Source organism: Colletes gigas, unplaced genomic scaffold (assembly GCF_013123115.1).
Source record: "Colletes gigas isolate AHSC1104 unplaced genomic scaffold, ASM1312311v1 Colletes_gigas_Sc00003, whole genome shotgun sequence".
Lineage (NCBI taxonomy): Eukaryota > Metazoa > Arthropoda > Insecta > Hymenoptera > Colletidae > Colletes > Colletes gigas.
Genome location: NW_025106632.1, coordinates 6,215,538 through 6,237,280, shown reverse-complemented (window position 1 = coordinate 6,237,280; position 21,743 = coordinate 6,215,538). Strand labels below are relative to the sequence as shown.

General features: G+C 36.6%; 1 protein-coding gene across 7 annotated transcripts in view; it reads left to right on the top strand.

Annotated features, from left to right (window-relative positions):
* LOC122404905 (guanine nucleotide-binding protein G(q) subunit alpha) overlaps window positions 1-21,743 on the top strand; it is a 55,321-nt gene that overhangs the window by 20,741 nt on the left and 12,837 nt on the right. For 4 of the 7 annotated variants that reach the window (XM_043409259.1, XM_043409256.1, XM_043409261.1 and 1 more), the window contains exons 2-4: window positions 17,742-17,926; window positions 18,018-18,172; window positions 20,623-20,751. In XM_043409259.1, coding sequence (XP_043265194.1) covers window positions 17,742-17,926; window positions 18,018-18,172; window positions 20,623-20,751 — 469 coding nt within the window. The remainder of the gene's footprint in view (window positions 1-17,741; window positions 17,927-18,017; window positions 18,173-20,622; window positions 20,752-21,743) is intronic. The other 3 variants (XM_043409258.1, XM_043409255.1, XM_043409260.1) reach the window with 1 other exon arrangement.

Here is a 21,743-nt window from a genome sequence, read left to right as displayed (position 1 = left end):
ACTACTTTTTTTGGGGTATTTTTCATTTCAACTCTTTTTTTAAATTAATTTACTGGCAGTATAATTGCGTTTTAAAGGTGGTTTTATTAAATTGAAAAATAAAAATTCTAAGATTCTAACGAAGTAAATTATGAAATTTGTTTTTAATTTATCGAATTATCGGAAACAGAGTGCTCACAATTTAATACTAAAATGGACTTGAAACGTAGGAGGGTGCAATACGTAATTTAATTTATCGGACGTCGAGCATGATTTTGAGAAATCAACGATGCTCGAAGAGGGCAAAGGATATAAGAAACTTAAGTTCGTTACTTGGAATTATCTAACGAGATGTTAGGTAATCGTAAATCGCGGCGAGGTCAGTCAATCGTTAATAGTATTGTGTCCGTTTGCATTGATGTTGTAATACGACATTTAATTGACGACGACTCGTCGGCTTGACCATTTAACTCCATTTAAAGGAACGAAGATCTATAGGTTACAAGATCGTACGAGAGATCTTGACTGATTTGCCCCGTTTACTGGTTAGAACCAATACAGAAAAGACTCCATTAATATTAAAGTTATTTCTCTCTCTATGAATTAACTTTTTTTTATTTTGTATATTTCTTGGTTCCTCCAAAAACGGAATATAAATTCGAGGCTCCGTACAGGGGGAACGTCAAATGTTTTCAACTTGTTTACTATTTTCGGAATTCTACACTTCAGTGACATTAACACTAGAACTACCAAACCAGTCAAAATGACCCATTCGTAATTTCTAATAAAACGAGTAAAAAATTTACTCGACTGAATTTTTGGAAATTTATCGTAACTTTCTATAAGAGAATGGATAAACACTTATTTCCCATGCATTATACATTTCTTCACGCACCTATCGTTTCAATTTTCTTGGTACAAATAAACACACTATAATTGTCGGTAGTTCTAGTGTTAAACGAAAATGTAGATAGGATAAGCGTAAAAAAGTAATGTGCTTTTGCTATTTTTTAAATAAAAAAAACAAAAATTATAAAAACTACGTTATAGAGGACGAGATTCTGTACAACTTTTATTTGAACAATAATGGTCGCTGGGTGTCTGTTTTCGAGATACGGTAGTGCCCACATAAGTGACCAAGCTCACGACCGGCCTCCAGTCAGTTCTCAGAATTCAACGGAGATAAGGAAAGAGGATAAGTGCGAGTGAGATACAATAGCTGGCACCCGAAACCATCGATAACGACAGGCATCAAGTTACACTCGACACGTTCGACGTTCGAAGTCGCTTTTGGCTTCTAGAAATTGGTGGAAATAACTGTTGGATTATTAATAAATAATCCTTCACAAAACTGAATCTAACAGTGAGAAACACTGTCCATTGTCTGTAGTCGAAGACCGTATTGGCACCATCGGTTCTAGGGGCCTGGGTCTGTCTTTGTCATCGAATGCAAGGGAAATAAACACGATGCAGGCAATGGTTTCTTTCTTTTTAAGTGGACGCCAGTTTTCCCTTTTAGGGGACCTAAGCGTCGCGTCACTTCTTGTTCAGTTTTAGCAGAGTAAAGACGTCCTTCTAAACCAAAGAATAAACTTTCATTTAGTAAAAGAAGGACTACTACTTTTTCACCCAAATCCAATAATAACTGTGGTCATTTATGTGGGCAAAAATCCGGTCACTTGCGTGGCCACTACTGTATACGCTTTTTAAATGTTTCTTAACCGATTCAATGTTCAAATTATCATCACAATTATCAGACAAAAATCAATGCATCTAAGTCGACAGAGATTTATGAAAAGACATTTTAAATTACCATTAAATAAAAATTAGATACAAATTAGATTTCCATTAAATAAAAATCGTTCTTACTACCATTATTCACTCCGCCTGTATATCTGTCGTAGACGCGTTGCGTCTGCTGCAAGAGGACACCGATCGTCTTCTGTTTACATCGAGGTGACCGGACAGGCGAGCATACATGTACAACGGGTGGACAAAAGGATTTAATTTAACCAATTTCAATAATATACTAGCCCAGATCTAATTCATGTATGCTTAGTGTCGCACTCGTTTCGAGCTACAAGCTGCCCTACCCTCGACGACGAAATAAAAAATAGCCAAACCTGATCTAATCACAGAAATTAATTAATTAATTTTAATCAATATTCCGACAGTTTTAATTTTATGTCGTTATGAGACACTGGAACATGTATGAGTTAGGTCTGGGCTAGTATGTTATTGAAATTGGTTGAATTAAATCTCTTTGCCCATCCGTTATATACGCTTGGCTGGCGGTCATCTCGATGTAAACAGAAGACGGTTGGGCCTCCCTCCCCCCTCCCAAACCTCCTCTTGTAGACGCAACGCGCCTCAGGACACGTACTTACAGGCGGAGTGAATGTGGTTATACGAACAATTTTTATAAATATTTCGAAAACTGAGGCAGAGTGACGATTATTGTTTAAAAATGAAAGTTGTTCTGACTCTCGTCCTCTTATAACATACTTAATACTAGATTTACGAAAGTCGTCGATTTGACGGATGTCAGATTCCATATTTAAAATTGCAGAACGCGTAAATATTATTTTTTAACAACTTATGTTGAATTTGTTTGATGCAATGGCATGAATACGTAGTCCATTTAAAAGAAAAATCGTATTTTAAGGTAATCGTCAACATGAAAGGTATCAATAAATATACGTGCGATCAATGCCTGTAAATCTAGTGTTAAAAATCATCGGGATCGGAAAATCAGGAAAAGCACATTACTTTTTGACGTTTACCCTATCTACATTATTTTTTAATGTTAAAACGTAGCCTTTCTCTTAATAACTGGAAAAAAATAAGCACATTTAGGGAAAGTCGCTGAACTGCAGAATTATCACTATTTTTAAGAAATAATCTAGCCTCGTCGGTCAGTCAGCGTGAGATCAAGCTAAATTATTTATTTCAAGCTGATCGTAATTCTTTATCGAAATTTTTAATTCACCTGTAGTGGAGGTTAAAGGATTAGACAATAAAACGACGCACATACATTTTAGGTTATATTTTAATATTGCACGAATCGTTGCGTACTACTCTTCAACTGTTATACTCAAACCATAGATGACGTGCATGTTTGCCAACACGGAAAAGAGAAATATTTCTAACACGTGCACGTTTGCCAACATAGAAATGGAAAACATTTTTAACATTGTCAAATTTATGTAATTAGTTACTGGTTTCATAATTGCTTATTGTTATTAATATTAAGGTATGTAGAAAACAAATGTAACGGGAACATTTTATATAATTCGAAGTAACGTGCAAGTATTTTATCAGCTCGTAAAATTCCTTATATTACCAATGCAAAATTTTTTGTAGAATTTAATATCAATGGCAATATACGTGTAATAATTTATAGGAATCCTGTGGTCATTTTGATGTTTGATTGTTCGAAAATTATTATGGAATTTTCTGTAGTCAAGTTTCCTCGAGTTATTTAATAATTTTTCATTCCTTGTTTTCCTGACGTTGCAGATAATTTATTAAAAAGCATTATTCAGTGTCCTCTTGCTTTCAACTGCGGAATAGTCGACTAGCCTACGTAACATTTAGAGATAGCCGTCTTACGTGAGAAACCATTTCGTTTTCAATTTATAAACTGTACGTGACTCGATAATGCATAGCGTCGTGGGGAATTCCTTGATCGTGCATAACGTCGATTTTCAACGAAATTCCGTCTACGAATTATCTGCTGCGTCAGTCTGTCCAGATAAATTCATATTTAATTAATTTAGTCAAGTATCGAATTATTTAGTAAAACGATTTAATCGAGGTACATTTCGTTACACCATTTTAGTAACCAACTAAAACTATTCAGAAGAAATTCTTCAGACAAGTTCATTGATATTCAAGAGATCCTACTTAAAAATATTTTTATCTTTTGGTTAAATTGGAATCTTAATTTTGTTTGACAACAAATTCGAAGTATTCTCTACTAATTTTAACTTTCGTCCAGAAAAATTATTTTCATACTAATTTTCGTATTAAAATAACTATTACCATAAAATTAAAATCAAAAGTCAAGTTATTTAAATTACAGGGTGCTCGGCCAACCATGGGAAAAATTTTAATGGGGGATTCTAGAGGCCAAAATAAGACGAAAATCAAGAATACCAATTTGTTGATGGAGGCTTAGTTAAAAAGTTATTAACGTTTAAAGTTTCGTTATTGCGCGCACGCAGTCTCACAAGCGGAATTTTAAACGTTAATAACTTTTTAACGAAGCCTCCATCAACAAATTGGTATTCTTGATTTTTGTCTTATTTTGGCCTCTAGAATCCCCCATTAAAATTTTTCCCACGGTTGACTGAACATCCTGTATAACAAATATTATTGCAATGTGTACACAATTATTATTTATGAAAAAAATAAATGAATTAGCACGGAGGAGGATTTCCAGGATATCCGACTGTACTTTACGGGGGGAACTGTACCCGAAATGTTTACTTACGCCTCGAAAGAAGCTTTGCGATATATTATGGACACAGATTTTCGATAAGCCCCCAGGAACGAATTTTGTTAGATCCCAATTGGCAAAAGGTAATCCAGTGACTATCGTTAATCCCAGCCCCATTCGCCGAAACTCTTTTGCATGTACATACATATATCTCGAAACAGCTGAAACGATTTCGACGTCGCTTTGTACAGGTGTTCCAAATACTGATGGAGCGTGATTATAAGCTGTTGTACACAATTGGGTCATTCAATATCGAATCAGTCATCGAGTGTATAATTCTTTCGATCGAGTCGTGCCGAAATATTTCCCGTTTTTCCGTTCCCCCCTCTCCCCCGCCGTGCGTTCGAACCCGGAGTTTCGCGTAATTAACAATTTATTTTTTTACATTTAAATAAACGAACGATTCCGAAATCAGTAAAATTTGGTAAATACGTTTACCTTTTCGATTACAAAAATTATTCCCATGTTAATTGTTTGTAAATTTAATTGGAAATTTTTAATTCATTAGAATTATTAATAAATTAACCGTTAGTGTTATAATAGTTTGAGCGTCATCCTCGTATCCTAATTTCCGACCGTTTAATTAAATCTGACTGTAATAATTAATGTCGCGTTCGACGCTGGCCGCCCACACGCCTTCCAAAAACCATAATTATTGTTACCTTTTCAACTACTTTCACGCAATTGGAATATTTTTGTAAATGTTCTTGAATTAAGTCTGAAACTAGTAGGAGCCCAAAAATCATATTTTTTTGTATTTCAAGGAATAGTTTCGGGTTTTCTGATTACGATTATAAAATTTCAAATCGTTCTAAAAAAATTATTTTTAGCTAGGGGGGTCAATTACAAGCATTTTTGGTCATTAGACATACCCTCGAAATCCTACCCACTATCGAGAAAAAAATTCCAAACGTGGGAAATTTTTCGACGGAAAAAAAAATTTCAAATCGTTCTGGAAAAATTATTTTCGATTGCAGGGGTTGATTACAATCATTTTTTGTCATTACACATACCCCCGAAATCCTACGCACTTTCGGGGGAAAAAATCGAGAAGGTGTGAGATTTTTTGACAAAATTAAAAAATTTCAAATTGTTCTAAAAAAATTATTTTCGGATGCGGGGGTCAATTACAATCATTTTTGGTGAATAGACGTACCCCCGAAATCCTACCCACTTTCGAGAAAAAAATTCCAGAAAGTGAAATTTTTCGACAGAAAAAAAAATTTCAAATCGTTCTGGAAAAATTATTTTCGATTGCAGGGGTTGATTACAATCATTTTTTGTCATTACACATACCCCCGAAATCCTGTGCATTTTCGAGAAAAAAATTCAGTATTGGTCGGAACTTTAAACATTAATAACTTTTTAACAAAGCCTCCATCAACAAATTGGTATTCTTGATTTTCGTCTTATTTTGGTCTCTAGAATCCCCCCTGAAAATTTTTCCCATGGTTGACTGAACACCCTGTATAGATTTTGATTAGCCAAAATTTTAATTCGAGATTTACGTAATTAATTTCCATTGGATGTTAGTTAAAAAATACCCGCGGTTAAATTGCGTTTAAAAGTGTTGGTACTGTCCCCGGGGTCAGCCATAGTTCGATTCGTCGCTTGGTGGATCGATACGTCGAAGGGGAGATCGTTGAGAATCGGCTGATACTAATATACCGTAAAAGAGTGACTGTCCAAGAAACAGAGGACACTTAAGGAGAGAACAAAACGAAAGAAATGCAGTGAAAGGACGATACGGGAGAATCGGGCTAGCTATGGAATAAATGTGAGAAGGGGGGGGGGGAGGGGTGGTGGTGTGCAAATATATCGGGGCGGTGCTGCGGCTGGGACAGCAAAAGCGCTCCTGCTTTCCACGTCGGCATCTATCGACCCACTACCCCTGGTGCTGGCTGGCTGGCGGTGGCGGTGGCGACGGTAGAACTTCCACCGCCCTAGAAACCTTCCGTACAGAACACCGTAAGTTAGACCTTTTGATACCCGGACTACGACGACCACTTAAGGGGTCGCGATCGCTTTGCCTCCTGAAATCAACTATTTATTATTCCATGCTCAAAGAAATTTAGATCGATTTATTAGCGGTCTAGAGCCTGATCATCAAGGTAATTTATTTTAAATTTCGTACTTAATTTTTTTTTGAATCACCAACGATATTAAAATTGATTTGCCAAAGTGCAAAATTTGATTCAACACATTCGTGGGAAAAATTTTAATGGGAGATTCTGGAGGCCAAAATAAGACGAAAATCAAGAATACCAATTTGTTGATCGAGGCTTCGTTAAAAAGTTATTAACGTTTAAAGTTCCAGTATTGCGCGCAGCTGTTCGCCGATTGCCGTTCTACAGGCACAACTTTAAACGTTAATAACTTTTTAACGAAGCCTCGATCAACAAATTGGTATTCTTGATTTTCGACTTATTTTAGTCTCTAGAATCTCCCATTAAAATTTTTCCCACGGTTGCCAATCTTTCACCTTAATTTTTCTTTTAAACTGCGCGTTGTATAAAAAAATGTTTCGTGCGAAATTTGTTTGGTATAAAGAGCAACACGCACGACAACAATTAATTTTTTTATCAAAACATGAAGGACACCTTGAGTTTTTTAACTATCGAATGCAGAATAAAAAATTATTATAAATTTATGTGATACGGAATAAAAGATTTGCGTACGAATGAATGACTGAATTTAGTGTTATTGCTCTCCCGGGCACCGTGTGTTCCAATCAACAGGAAGATACAGTCGTAGAAATTCAGGATACATGTCCACGATACGGGTAATTTGATTGCCCGTCTAATTAAAATCCTGATCACGTTCATGCGGGTATTGTATATTACCGTACGCGCGGCAGTAAAATTTTGGCATACATTACGCCCCTGATCTCTGCGTAACTTCGCTTTCGAAAATTCTGTAGACGATTTTATCGAAAAGAGTCGAAAGATTCGAGAAATTCGCCTGCTATTCAAGAACGAACTGGGACTGTTACAAAAATTCAATTGAAATTGTTTACATTAATTACTTTTATACTTTATTACCATTTGTTTCGGTTGCATTTAGTGTTGGTAGAATAAATTATTAACTGCTTAGTTATTATTAAAAAAAAGATAGAATTATCAAAATTATTGAATCTTTCTAATCGAGTGTTAAAAAGTAATATAATATAATGTAATTAACATGTTCACTGTCTATGACCCGTATATGGGTCACATCACCATGCTATTGGATACGCCGCCGAGAGACCGGACAGTGAACGTGTTGATAAAAGAAGAAACGAAAAAAAATTCTACGCGTCATGGGGTTTCGAACCCGAGACAAAATATAACTAGTCCCTGCATTTGACACTGCATCACTAGAGTATAGTAATCACTGACTAAGCAGTTTTTCCAAATTTTACACTTATTTTTTTATAAATTTACTTATGTGAATTCTCGAATTCTTTGATATCAGAATAAAATTAATATCAGCAGTGAAGTAGCATATGAATAGTTGAACCGTACAGTTTCACATCCTTAAATTCACTTTTCTCAAAGTTTTACGTTCGGGAACAAGTAAAAATGGTTTCTTTCAAAAATATATAAAATTTCGTTCACAAGTGAAATTACAATCAATTCGAAGATCGAAGCTCCCTAAAATTTAGTACACGACTTTTTTTTTTAACGGTGTTATTCATGAAAGTGCAAGATTTAACCTTCAAAATGACCTTGAAACGTACAAGGATCGTTCTGAAACTATTTTTTACGAAATAACAGAAATCGAAAACCGATGCTTAACGATCGGTAGTGTAGGTTGAATCCGGGGGTTCCCGGGGGCCGAGTACCGATTTTCGTTGCTTTTCCTCTTAACTGGTTTCTCCTCCAAGTTGATTACAACGACGACGATGTGGAAAGCACGAAGGAAGAACGTCGCTGCCCCGCCCACAATTCGTTCGTTCATTCATTAACTTGTTTGCCCGTCTGGCTAGCTTGCTCGCACTCTCCGCCTACCCAGCCTCTTATTCTCTTTTGCTCTTTCGCGTACATATTGGCCCCGTTCCTTGCCTGGCCGAGACCAGCGCAGCGCCGCTCTCGCGCAGTTTTGATTCCACGCGAAGTTACACCACTACCGTCTCCCGACTTCATTGCCACTCTCACAGAGTGCGACTACGTTTTAGAACGAGGAGACGGGAACATAGTACGGTTATTGTACTACGCTTCTCCGCTCTTTCGCTGCTCCGACACTCCTCTGCCATCTTGTTTCTTCGTTACCCTCGGTATCGTATTATTCGAAGACAAGATGATGAGACCCAGAAGGGGGGAGGAAACAGTTATAATATTGATTTCGGTTCTTGAAACGGTTATAAGCACGTGAAGGAATATTATAACTGTTATGGATACAGGGTGCACGGCCACCCATGGGAAAAATTGTAATGGCAGATTCTAGAGGTAAAAATAAGACGAAAATCAAGAATACCAATTTGTTGATGGAGGCTTCGTTAAGAAGTTATTAACGTTTAAAGTTTCGCCGATTCTGAATTTTTTTCTCGAAACTGAGTAGGATTTCGGGGGTATGTCTACTCACCAAAAATGCTTGTAATTGACCTCCGCAACCGAAAATAATTTTTCCAGAACAATTTGAAATTTTTTATTTTGTCGAAAAATTTCACACATTCTCGAATTTTTTTCTCGATAGTGGGTAAGATTTCGAGGGTATGTTTAATAACCAAAAATTCTTGTATTTGACTACCCTAGCTAAAAATAATTTTTTTAGAATGATTTGAAATTTTTTTTCCGTCGAAAAATTTAGGCACCTACTCGAATTTTTTTCTTAAATGTAAGTAGGATTTCAGGGGTATGTGTGTTCACCAAAAATGATTGTAATTGTCCCCCGCAACCGAAAATAATTTTTCCGTGAAAAATTTGATATATTTTACTTTCTATTAGGAGGTATTGCAGAAATTTATTTTACTATACATACAGGGTGTCAGGTCAACCCTGGGAAAAATTTTAATGGGAGATTCTAGAGATCAAAATAAGACGAAAATCAAGAATACTAATTTGTTGATTGAGACTTCGTTAAAAAGTTATTAACGTTTAAAGTTCCGCCTGTGAGAACCACTATCACGCGCTACAGGCGACACTTTAAATGTTAATAACTTTTTAACGAAGCCTTAGTCAAGAAATTGATATTCTTGATTTTCGTCTTATTTTGGTCTCTAGAATCTCCCATTAAAATTTTTCCCATGGTTGACTGAACACCCTGTATATTAAAAAAAAATATATCGAGTAACGTAATTGAAATTATAAAATTCTCTTAAAATGAATAAAATTACGTTTAGTTTGTATCTCTAATCGTGTATCGAATATAGCTTTTGCCAGTTGCTTGGGACACACCCTGTATATAAAAATACTTTGAAAAATTCAATAAGATTGATATTTATAAATTCGCTTAATGACAAAACTATATTTGAATATTTATAAAACATCGAATTTAAAAATTTCGAATCGAAAAATAGTTGGGTAGCTTTCATCAGGTTGAAACCCTCGCGAAAATCAGTCGTTGATGCTTCGGTTCCTTCAATTAATTAGAAATGTATCTGAAATGCTCACGATACGTCTCGTAGGTTACGGTTCTCATACTCGGGTCTTTCTATTTCCTAAAATTATACGAATCCAATCGTCTTCCTTATTACCGCCGCAAGCCCTACCAATTAAATTAAAGTATGGATTTCTAGCGAACAGACAGTACACTCGAGCAATCATGGCGGTCGATTTCTAACGTTCGCTGCGTGTGCCCCCCCTCCCCTTCTCCCACGCCACTGCTCCCCCCGTGCGGCACATTTATATTTCGAGAATCTGGTTTGGGAATTTATTAGAAGCCTAGAAGGTCGAACGAACTTCCTTTCGCATAGCTCGTCGGCGTGAGTCACTCGATGCATTCTCGCTGTCTTCCTTCCTCTCGCCCTTCCATGATGTGTCCTTTATTTTTAAACCGGGACTCTAGGCTCGCGCAGCCCCGTCTTTCATAGCAATTTACCGTGGTACGCCGGTACCACTGTCTTCCACATTCATCGAACGGCGAAATCGAGTCGGTTTTTCAATATGGCACGCGATACAAATTGTGGTTCGAAAGTGTCCTTTATTCTATTGTAAAAATGCGAAGAATGATTTTCAAGTATTAATAGAACCTTATTTCTAGTAGTAGACTTTACAATTCCTACACAAGAATGCTGCAGCCATTGCAGAAATAATTCTTCGGTTGTCAACCCTGACTGAGAACAAGCGTAGAAGTACATACAAATAACTTTGATGTACATACATTATTTATATGTATTACTATACTAATCCGATTTACATCGTGTTTGGACTCGTTTTAATAAAAAAAATCTCAACAGTCCATCTGTACGCCAAAAACTACGAAAAATGGAATTTTCTTTATTATCTGGTAATTTTGTTTGCTGGAGACGTCGCTTCGAAGTGTCGGGTCCCGTTGCTGCTCGACTTACTGTGTCTATCTCGTTTCCTCCCGTTGTATCTATCGTCTTACTTCGTCGGGCAGTGCTGGAGTCGAGTTTCAGAAAAAACACGCTACTCCGCACGCAAGAATTCAACGCGTTGATTGCCACGGTGGCCATCGGTGATCGACACTTTAGGCCTCAAAGCCGGGGGCACACGAACGTTAAAACTGTTGGGTTAATGTAATGAAGCTGAACGACTTAAACGCGAAGTAAACTTATTTGTTAAACTTGAAAAGGGCATAACGAAACATGTGATTGCACGATAAATGACACGTTTACATAGCGCCAGAAACTCTCTGTTCTTTTTGGTGCATGCTCAGCGCCATCTTCCGAGTATGCTGGGGATAACACGCGCCCGATCCAAAAGCTGGAAATCGCGATTGAAATTCCAACAAAAACGACGTACGTTTGTAATGTGTGTGGTCTCTAATATACGACGATGTGTTTCTACAACGGACGTCGTTTTAACGCTCGTGTGCCCCCGGCTTTAAGGTTAGGGTCACACGGCCGTCGAAACGACGTGCGTTTCTATGTTCTTCCTTGTCTTGCAATTGAGAACAACGAAGCCAGGCAAGATTGGCATTCCTATGTCTGTCTTTATTGTTTTCAATTTCCTGCTTTAATAAAATACAGTTTTTAATCAAATTTGTTAAATAAGTGGAGTTATTGAGAAAAGTTACCCCGGAATTAAAACTGAATAAAGTTTCAAAAGGTGTAAGAAAATACCTTTTTTAATTTCACGTTCGAGTTGTTATTTATCTTGAATATCTGTTATATATCTTGTTTCCATGAACTACAAAATCGTTACCACGAAATATAATTGTCAATTGAAATAATTTTTAAATGTTCTTTGTCTTTCAATCAATGAATACAACAGTGATGATTCTTAAAATGAGCCTCGAACCTAATTCACAAATTGAACAGTCCTGTCCCTTCCAACTTGGAGATCCCCCTTAAAGTCTAGTGAAGCGCGAAGCACAATGCTCACCAACTGGCATTTAAAGACCACAGCTTATTAACTCTAGACTTTCCAGGGGGAAAATATTGTTTTAATCCTGTTACGAAGAAATGTACGTAACGGTTCATCGCGTGTACAAAAAGTGATCGATTTATCGTGGGATGACATAAACGTTAACAGTTTTATTAAATCGTCGATTTTCAATGGTCGGAACAGATGAAAAATCATAGTCATTTTCTTCGACTGTTCATTCTTTCTCACTCGCTCTCGCTTGCTATCCTTTTTTTTCGACTGGCGTTCATTCTTCCTTGTTCGTTCCCATTCGCTGTCCTTTTCTTCGACTGTCGACAAAAAATAAAGGCGACTCCGAGGCTCAGTGGTATCCGCTATGTATAAACATCTGCTGGTGTCGAAATTCGCCTCCGTTTTACGAAAAAGGAACATGCCAAACCCGAAGCTACGTTCATTTTAAGAATCTGTAGCGGAGGTTATAGGATTAGACAATAAAACGACGCATATACTTTTTAGGTTATATTTTAACATTGCATGAATCGTTGCATAGATGGTACTGCTCTTCAACTGTTATAATAAAACAAAAGATGGCGTCCATGTTGCCAACGAGGGAAAAAGGAATATTTCTAACACGTGCATGTTTGCCAACATGGGAATGAGAAACATTTCCAACGGAATCACTACTGTGGTTCGCGTTACTTGCGAAAAATGATGTGGATTAATTAGTAGTAAAATTATAAAAAATTTATTCGTTTGTTCGTTGATTCTAAAACAAAGAAATTAATTTATGTTTATAAAATTGACTGTAGACGAAGTATGTGACCTTAGAAGGAGTCCGTGAAGCCAACACGCGACCTTCTGATGCCAGAAGGTTCCCCGCCCCTGATCTATTTATTAGGATGGTATGCTACCGAGTAATGTAAGCCCACGCTCAATTTCTGCGTATTTTGTAATTATAACGAGGCATTCGCGGAAGGATATCCGATGTCTTTATCGACGAATGATACGAGGAAATGTATTCCTGTTGTCGTAATTTATTGACAAAATTATTCCATCCACGTTTTTTAATATTTAAGAACCCCAAGTTCGCCGTAGAATTTTGTGCTAAATAGAAATAGTTTACTCTTAAATTTCGTGTCTTTTTAGCTCGGTATTAGTCAATTTATGGCCAGAAAAATTCAAAACGAACAATTCTTACGTGGTAAATGTGTCGAATTCACGTGGTAATTAAAAAGTTAGAAAGCCAAAAGAATAAAATCTGAATGCTTACATTGCAATGATGTGTTTTGTCTCGCCATTATAAAGCCATAAAATATTACCATTTCATTAGATGCGATCTCTGCCCTCATAAATTCTATTTTTGTCCTTCTCTTCGACGTCAGTAACTTAAATGAAATGTATTTTCCTTAACGGATAGAAAGGTGAAATAAAATGCATGTTTATTTAATTTTTCTAGCTTCGTTTTATAACATCAATATTTTACGTTTATTACCATAAACGTGCTAAATAACAACGCATCTTTTGAATAATAATATATATATGCATGTGGTTAATATTTAATGAAATGTAATTCTAATGATAAAATAACTATTGAAACTTGATCTTGACTACATTCTTCTTCAGATGTTTTTAAAAATAATCTAGACATTCCAATGTCTCGAATTCTTACGCTTCGTTTCGTGACATTTTCTTTTTCTCTCTGTCTCTATTTTCTTCTTTCTCGTTTTATAATTTCCCACGTGTCAGTCTCACCTGTTCACATACGTTCCCCGTGCAAGTCTCCGCGCTGAAATTTATTTTATAGCCTTTATACGTTCGCGGATTGAACCGGTGGTAAACGCGTTACCGGCTAGATGCCTAAATAAACCTCTCAAAATGTCGGGCGGCTCTGTCATTCACGCCGTCATTCAAACCGGGCTTTCTTGCGCGCGACAGTAACACGCCGTTGAAGAAGGGCGTGTTGGTAAGAGCGATTCGTCTTTTCTCGGCCGGGCGGCACAAAAGACTTCGCCGTACAAAAGGGAGCACGAGAGCGGAGTCGAAGCTCGTGTGCATTCGAAAGGAAGACGGGAGAGGAGATCCATACGCGGCGGTAAGATAGCATACATCCAATGTTGGCTGTTCGCCCGTTTTCATTCATGATTTCGCGAGGGCGATGCCGACGATGTGCGCGCGCAACCCGTTCCCCCCTCCTCTCTCTCTCGCTCTCTTTCCGTGCCACCTGCGCATCCTCCTTTGTCGCCGCCACGGCTACCATTAACCCTTACGTGATGTTGGCAACCGAAAGTTTTACGCTCGTTTCTCGCTATGTCAATGAAATTTAATTCTCTATGAACCTGTCGCGATAAATCCAATCGTCGTGTTACAGCCTGGGAGTACGAACTATTAAAAAGTACAAGGGTAAAAATATATGAAAAATATTTAGTTGAGAATACTGTGTGCAATGTTAGACTTTGTATGTACTACTATAGAAAAAGATTACATGTATCAACAAAAGCAACAAAACGAACATTGTACGAGGTTTGTCGAAAATCCTGTAGGGCCTGCTTTAACCTCACGTTAACCCAGACCTAACCACACCCGAGTCTCTTCGGACTCGGAGGTGCAGCCTGCCTTGACTGTTTGACACTTGATGCCGGCCGCCGTTTACGTTAGAGCGATAATAAAGCGAACGAACGTCGAAAAACGCATTTCCAAACAGTATTCACTGTGACTTCGAAAAGAGATCTCTTTTATGGTTTGTTCGAGGACATTATTTAAACTTGTTCGTTATGCGTTATATCTATTTAGTTAACAGGTTTTTTTGCATAAATTGTAAAGAATAAATGTTACTATTCAGTTAGTATAACTCTTTAGAAATTAATAAAAAGTACGATAAAACAATAATAATAATCAAATTTTTGTTCAAAATGTTTATATACATAAGATCATGGGTTCGCTTGGACCAATCATGGGATTTAGCGTGAACACCCAACCATCGGTACTGCGAGGGTTACGAAAAGAAATCTAAAAAATAGTATAGTAATATAATCATAATTATAATCACAGTTACATTTGGTGGTAGTTTCTCGATGGTTTGGGGCTGTTGCTCATGGAATGTGACCGAAATTATGCTACATATTTCTTTACATCGTACGGAAATGTATATCAAGACAAATTCAAGTATGTTGTATAGTATGATTTTCAAGATCACACAATATCAGGAATGAAAGAAATAGTTTAAATATTTCGTACTATTAAAAGAGCAATTTAGCTTATCAATAAAAAATAGTACGAAATATTCGATAATTGATTAATTGAATCATATTCTACAAAATAATACGATTTCTCCGACGGTATCGAGACCCATCAAAACTTCCGCACGCGTCCAATGGATCATCGATTAAAATAGTAGGCTGTGTTACGTTTGTTTTGAGATTCTTAAAAAACACGAACTTATGGGTCGACTCCCGATACACGTTCCCGGAGCTCTGGTGTCCCTTCCCATTTCGGGCTGACGGTTCGGTTTTTCGTCGTGGATGTTCGTGCGCCTTCGTCGGGCGAGCCGGAAACGCACGAGGCGGCGCACGGAGATTGTCGAACAGCGGCGGAGGTCGGCAGAGGTCGGCCAACTCGGGCATGTTCACGTCGCCGATACGTACAGCCGTTTCAAAATGATTTAGGCGGCTTTGGTCCACGTGTTCGCCGAAGAAACTCGTCCGACGTTTCTTGCCGCGAAGTGACGCGAATCATGCAAATGCACGTAATCGTAGATAGTCGAACGTATTGTATCAGCAAGCGTGTAAAACACCTTTTACGGATTCGCTTTGCATTTGTTCCAGAGCATCGAAACGCCGTCCCTCGAGTTTTAATATCATTTTGGGGAACACAAAGAAATCACAAGTGGCCAAATCGGGCGAATAAGAAGAGCGTGGAACGACTGTCATATTATTCGTTGTAAAAAATGCTCTTGTTGTGTAGGCTGTGCGTGGTAATGTCGTGATGCAGGAGCCAGTTGCCAATAAAAGTTTACGTTTTCCGTTCGCTGAGGTGGAACAAATTATTTTTATTCCCCCAAAATGAAATTATAACTTACGGGACCACTCTTTCTGCATCCATTGCCACGTGTCAGTTACTGGCGATGGAGAAGCACTATACTCCGTCAATTTTATTTTTAAATATGCTCAGGCATTTTCTATCGTATTCAAATCGTAGGTTTGAGCAGGCTATTTAAAGATTTTAACGCGTGACCAATTTTTCACCATTTTCGCAGTATAGTGTTTAACACGAAGCAGCAGGAGAGATCTTTTTATTTTCAAACACCAAGAGTTGTCTATTCGACGAAGGTCGATTTGTTTCGCTCTCGTTTGGTCAAATTATTTTTCCCCATTGGGTTAATTGTAATCTTTTAAACAAATTACAAATTTTTATCTTTCCATCTTAACCTTGGTTTCTGTTGTCGAGATTGGGACGGAATAGGGCCGGTGTCGGACTCACAGACGCCCAATATTATGGTAGTGAATGTCACGGTGTCGTATTTCTGTTTGGGTGGCAGTTTAACGGTCTGAATTCTGAGTGCAACGGATTTGGTATAAGAGGACAAACATGCATTCAAATATCTCCTAAACCTAGTGTTATAATTTTGTAATTAGAGCCATTTTTAGACACGTTAGCTCTAATTATCGATACAAAAATTATAATATTGAATTAATTCAAAATTTCTGAACTTTAATGCGATATTAACTTCAAATAATTTTCATACGAACGATTTTCAAATGACACCATTTTTAAAACAACAGATAATTAAAAGGGAGAAATAGAACTATATTCTCAAATTTTCTTAGATTTTTAAAATTGTTCCCACGATTAAAACATGCCATTTGTTTATAACAATTGTAAAAAAAACAAGGTAAAACAATATTCTTTTTAAGCTGAAATCAATTTTATTTGTCTTCAAAATATCGCACTATTTTTCAAACGACTGTAGAATCCACAATTTTTGAAGTTTCGAAAAATCTAAGTGCCTAAATTTTTCGACGAAAAAAACAAATTTCAAATCGTTCTGGAAAAATTATTTTCGGGTGCGGGAGTCAATTACAATCATTTTTGGTGAATAGACATACCCTCGAAATCCTTCGCATTTTCGAGAAAAAAATTCGAGTATGTGCTGAAAGTTTTGGGTGAGAAAAAGATTTCAAAATCGTTTTGGAAAAATTATTTTCGGGTGCGGGAGTCAATTACAATAATTTTTGGTGAATAGACATACCCTCGAAATCCTTCGCATTTTCGAGAAAAAAATTCGAGTATGTGCTGAAAGTTTTGGGTGAGAAAAAGATTTCAAAATCGTTTTGGAAAAATTATTTTCGGGTGCGGGGGTCAGTTACAATCATTTTTGGTGAATAGACATACCCTCGAAATCCTGCGCATTTGCGAGAAAAAAATTCGAGTATGTGCTGAAAGTTTTGGGTGAGAAAAAGATTTCAAAATCGTTTTGGAAAAATTATTTTCGGGTGCGGGGGTCAGTTACAATCATTTTTGGTGAATAGACATACCCCTGAAATCCTGCGCATTTTCGAGAAAAAAATTCAGTACTGATGGAACTTTAAACGTTAATAACTTTTTAACGAAGCCTCCATCAACAAATTGGTATTTTTGATTTTCGTCTTATTTTGGCCTCTAGAATCCCCCATTAGAATTTTTCCCATGGGTGGTTGGAACACCCTGTATAGAGAATTTTGTCAAAAATAAGTTTGAAAATAAAAATTTTCAAATAACTTAGTATGGTAATTAACGATAGGAAAATGTTGTTACAGGTACTGGTGAATCTGGGAAATCGACTTTTATCAAACAGATGAGAATTATCCACGGGTCCGGGTACTCAGACGAGGACAAGAGGGGGTTCATAAAACTTGTGTACCAGAACATTTTCATGGCCATGCAATCCATGATTCGAGCGATGGACCTTCTCAGGATCGAGTACGGCGATTCAACGAATATAGTGAGTATATTTATCGATGACCGGTGGCTCCCCCTTTTTCGCGACCGTTAATTACGGGTACTCGAATACAACGTTCGCACTTTAACCGTAGGAAAAAGCAGAACTCGTACGTGTCGTGGATTTCGAAACGGTTACAACGTTCGAAAGTCCATATGTAGAAGCAATTAAGGATTTATGGGCAGATTCTGGCATCCAGGAGTGTTACGATCGCAGGCGAGAATATCAACTCACAGACTCCGCTAAATAGTAAGTGGTCCCGTTCGATGTTTCTCGCTACGTATTTCCTTTGAGGAGAGCATACCATTTTTGTCTTTCTTTTTCATTTCTTTTTTTTTTTTTTTTTTTTTTTTACTCTTTCTTTGGTACGAATTTTATACTCGATGGTATTGTACGGTTATATTTTGTCGCTGACGTAACTTCCAATGTGTTGGCCGCTGAACCGATTCTCGAACATGTGTACGCGGGGTGCAGATTTGATACGAACGATGTAAGAGGAGCACGCACATACGTTTACGGAATTTTCAGGATACTTCAGAAAATATCTTCGGATTACCATCTTCTTGAAAAAACACGCTACAGTATGTTTAGGTCCTTTTTGATCATTTTTTGCCAAGGAACTATACGACTTTCTTTTATCGAAACATATAACACATATTTATTGACACCTGTAAAATATGTACAAATTTTTTCCAAATCAAATATTAATAATTGACCACTCTGTCTGTTTAAAAAAAAAAGTCGGTCTGATGGTTTCTATGGTTTCAATCATTCCACACATTTGAATCGAAAAATGGAAATAAATTCTCAATTAGATCTAAAGATATCTGTATTTAAGATTTAGACCAAATCTTTTGTTCTAATCGATCAAGTAGACTTGTTGACAAATTATGGAAATCCCTGGGAAAAATTTTAATGGGAGATTCTAGAGGCAGAAATAAGACGAGAATCAAGAATATCAATTTGTTGATTGAAGCTTCGTTGAAAAGTTATTAACAATTAAATTCAAAAATTTCAAATCGTTTTAGAAAAATTATTTTCAGTTTCAGGGGTCAATTATAATCATTTTTGGTCATTAGACATATCCTCGAAATCCTTCGCACTTTCGAGAAAAAAATTAAGGAAGATGGAGAGATTTTTCGAAAAAATTAAAAAATTTCAAATCCTTCTGGAAAAATTATTTTCGATTGAGGGGGTCAATTACAAACATTTTTGGTCATTAGACATATCCCCGAAATCCTACGTACTTTCGAGAAAAAAATTCAGGAAAATAGACAGATTTTTCGAAAAAATTAAAAAGTTTCAAATCGTTCTGGAAAAATTATTTTCAGTTTCAGGGGTCATTTATAATTGTTTTTGGTCATTAGACATATCCTCGAAATCCTTCGCACTTTCGAGAAAAAAATTCAAGAAGGTGGACAGATTTTTCGAAAAAATTACAAAATTTCAAATCGTTCTAAAAAAATTATTTTCGATTGAGGGGGTCAATTACAATCAATTTTGGTTATTAGACATATCCCCGAAATCCTTCGCACTTTCGCGAAAAAAATTCAGGAAAGTGGACAGATTTTTCAAAAAAATTAAAAAATTTGAAATTGTTATGAAAAAATTATTTTCAGTTTCAGGGATCAATTATAATCGTTTTTGGTCATTAGACATATCCCCGAAATCCTACGTACTTTCGAGAAAAAAAATTCTTTACCGAAAATATACTGTGTGGCCAAAAATGTTTCTATAACTTTTTAACGAAGCTTCAATCAACAAATTAATATCCTTGATTTTCGTCTTATTCTGGCCTCTAGAATCTCCCATTAAAATTTTTCCCAGGAGTGACCGAACACCCTGTATAGTTCTGAGAAAAACGTATTTAAAGTTTTTTATTATTTTTGTAGACTCAAAAAATATGAAAGAAATGAGGTGTTTGAATATTGGATGTTCCATATATATTTTTCAAATTGTATTCTTCAATAAATATTACAAAGAATCGATTTTTGAAAAGTTTGCAGTGGAAACCTTCTTTAGGTTCTTTGTTCATTTAATTTTCTAAAAGTGTATCTCCTCGAAAATATTTGTCTCGAAACCAAATTTTTCAAAATGGTTGCCATGATATCTCAAGTTCTAGTGGATCGATTGACGATAGATTAGAACTACGATTTTCCAAATCCGATACATTGTCCTATTTTTTAGCGGGTTAAAGACAAAAAGAAAAACACCGAGACCAGATATGTTTAATTTAAAATGTGCCAAATATCTATTTTTTTATTATTACAGTTTTAGCAATAACATGCTTTTTGGTTTTTCCACTTTTGATGAGCAAAACTACCGGAATCGTGACAAACTAAGGTTATCATAACCTCTAAAATATGGAATACTTTTCTACGTGAAAAAATTGTGGACGTTCTTCGAATATAGATCTAAATGTATCTGTTGAAAGTTACTAGAAAGATACTTGACCGTTTCACCCAAAAAAATTTGAAAGAATCGCTAAAGAATTGCGTTTTAGAGTAAAATACCCACCTTAAGCGTTCATAATTTGTTCGACGATGAAGAAATTTTAAAGTCGTTCCCAATGTTTACCCGTATGTATTTGTCTATGATTGTTCCACATCCTGTTTGATATTCGTTCTTTTTACGAGGTTATATTTCGGGAGTGTTATGCTTTTCCTCGCGTATCAGGCATTGAGAACATGATGTTTCAGTTACCTAATGGAGATAGATCGAGTCGCGGCACCAAACTACCTCCCCACAGAACAGGACATTCTTCGTGTGAGAGTGCCCACTACTGGTATAATTGAATATCCTTTTGACTTGGAAGAGATTCGATTTAGGTACGTCTCGTCGTGCAAAGAAAGGGGGAAGCTGCCTGTGCCTGTGTACTACTTACATCGGACTCTTTCTGCATCGTGCCTGCATCCGTTGTGACTCACCAAAACTTCACTTTTGTACATGAAAATCATCACTTATTACGTTTCTTTTTCTCCCCTATACCGATATCGTATAAATTTCATCGATTACGCCCGCTTTTATGGCACACGAAACAAATGACAAATATCTCACAATTGTGCAGAATTTTGTACGTCACGAAGGAGGAAAATATTTCGTTTCGGGTACGGTATCTTTCCGTTGGCGGTGCGAAACTCGAGCCTCGTTTAACCTCCGCCGTCGTAGAAAAGGACAGCGATCGAAATACATGCGACGCAAAATTAAAACTCTTTTATTCCTCCATTCTATCTGATGATAATTCGTTTATCGTATCGGTAAAATTTTTCTGATCAAAACGGGACCAAACATGATAAAATTTGGACCAGTTGTTTCGACGAATTACAAAGATAGACTGAACGAGTATATATGTCGTGTTTGGTCTCGTTTTAATCAGAAAAATTTGACCAACGTGTCGAAATAAAATTCATTACAGAAAAGAATATAAATAAAAAGTTTTAATCTCGTATTATTGCGTGGATAGATTTTAACGGTGATTTGAAGTCCTCGGTTCTCATTAAAGTCGAGTCGAACTTCACTGGAACCGAGCCAGATGGCCTTACAATTGGGGCAAGGGGGGTGGGGGGCCTAGCATTTAGTGAAAGAATACATACTGTAGCTTCTTTTAGGGGAGACCACGGCATGTTCTTGCTGTTGCATGTTGATGCTTATTTGATAATTATTCCAATAGTGAAAATATTTATACAAACATGGAAATTCAGAGAAAGAATATATTTTACACGTAAATGAACATGTCTAATTAGAATAATGCAAAAGGCATATTATGAGGGTTTCATATAAGAAAAATAAAATGTAAAATGATTCTCAAATAACATACTAA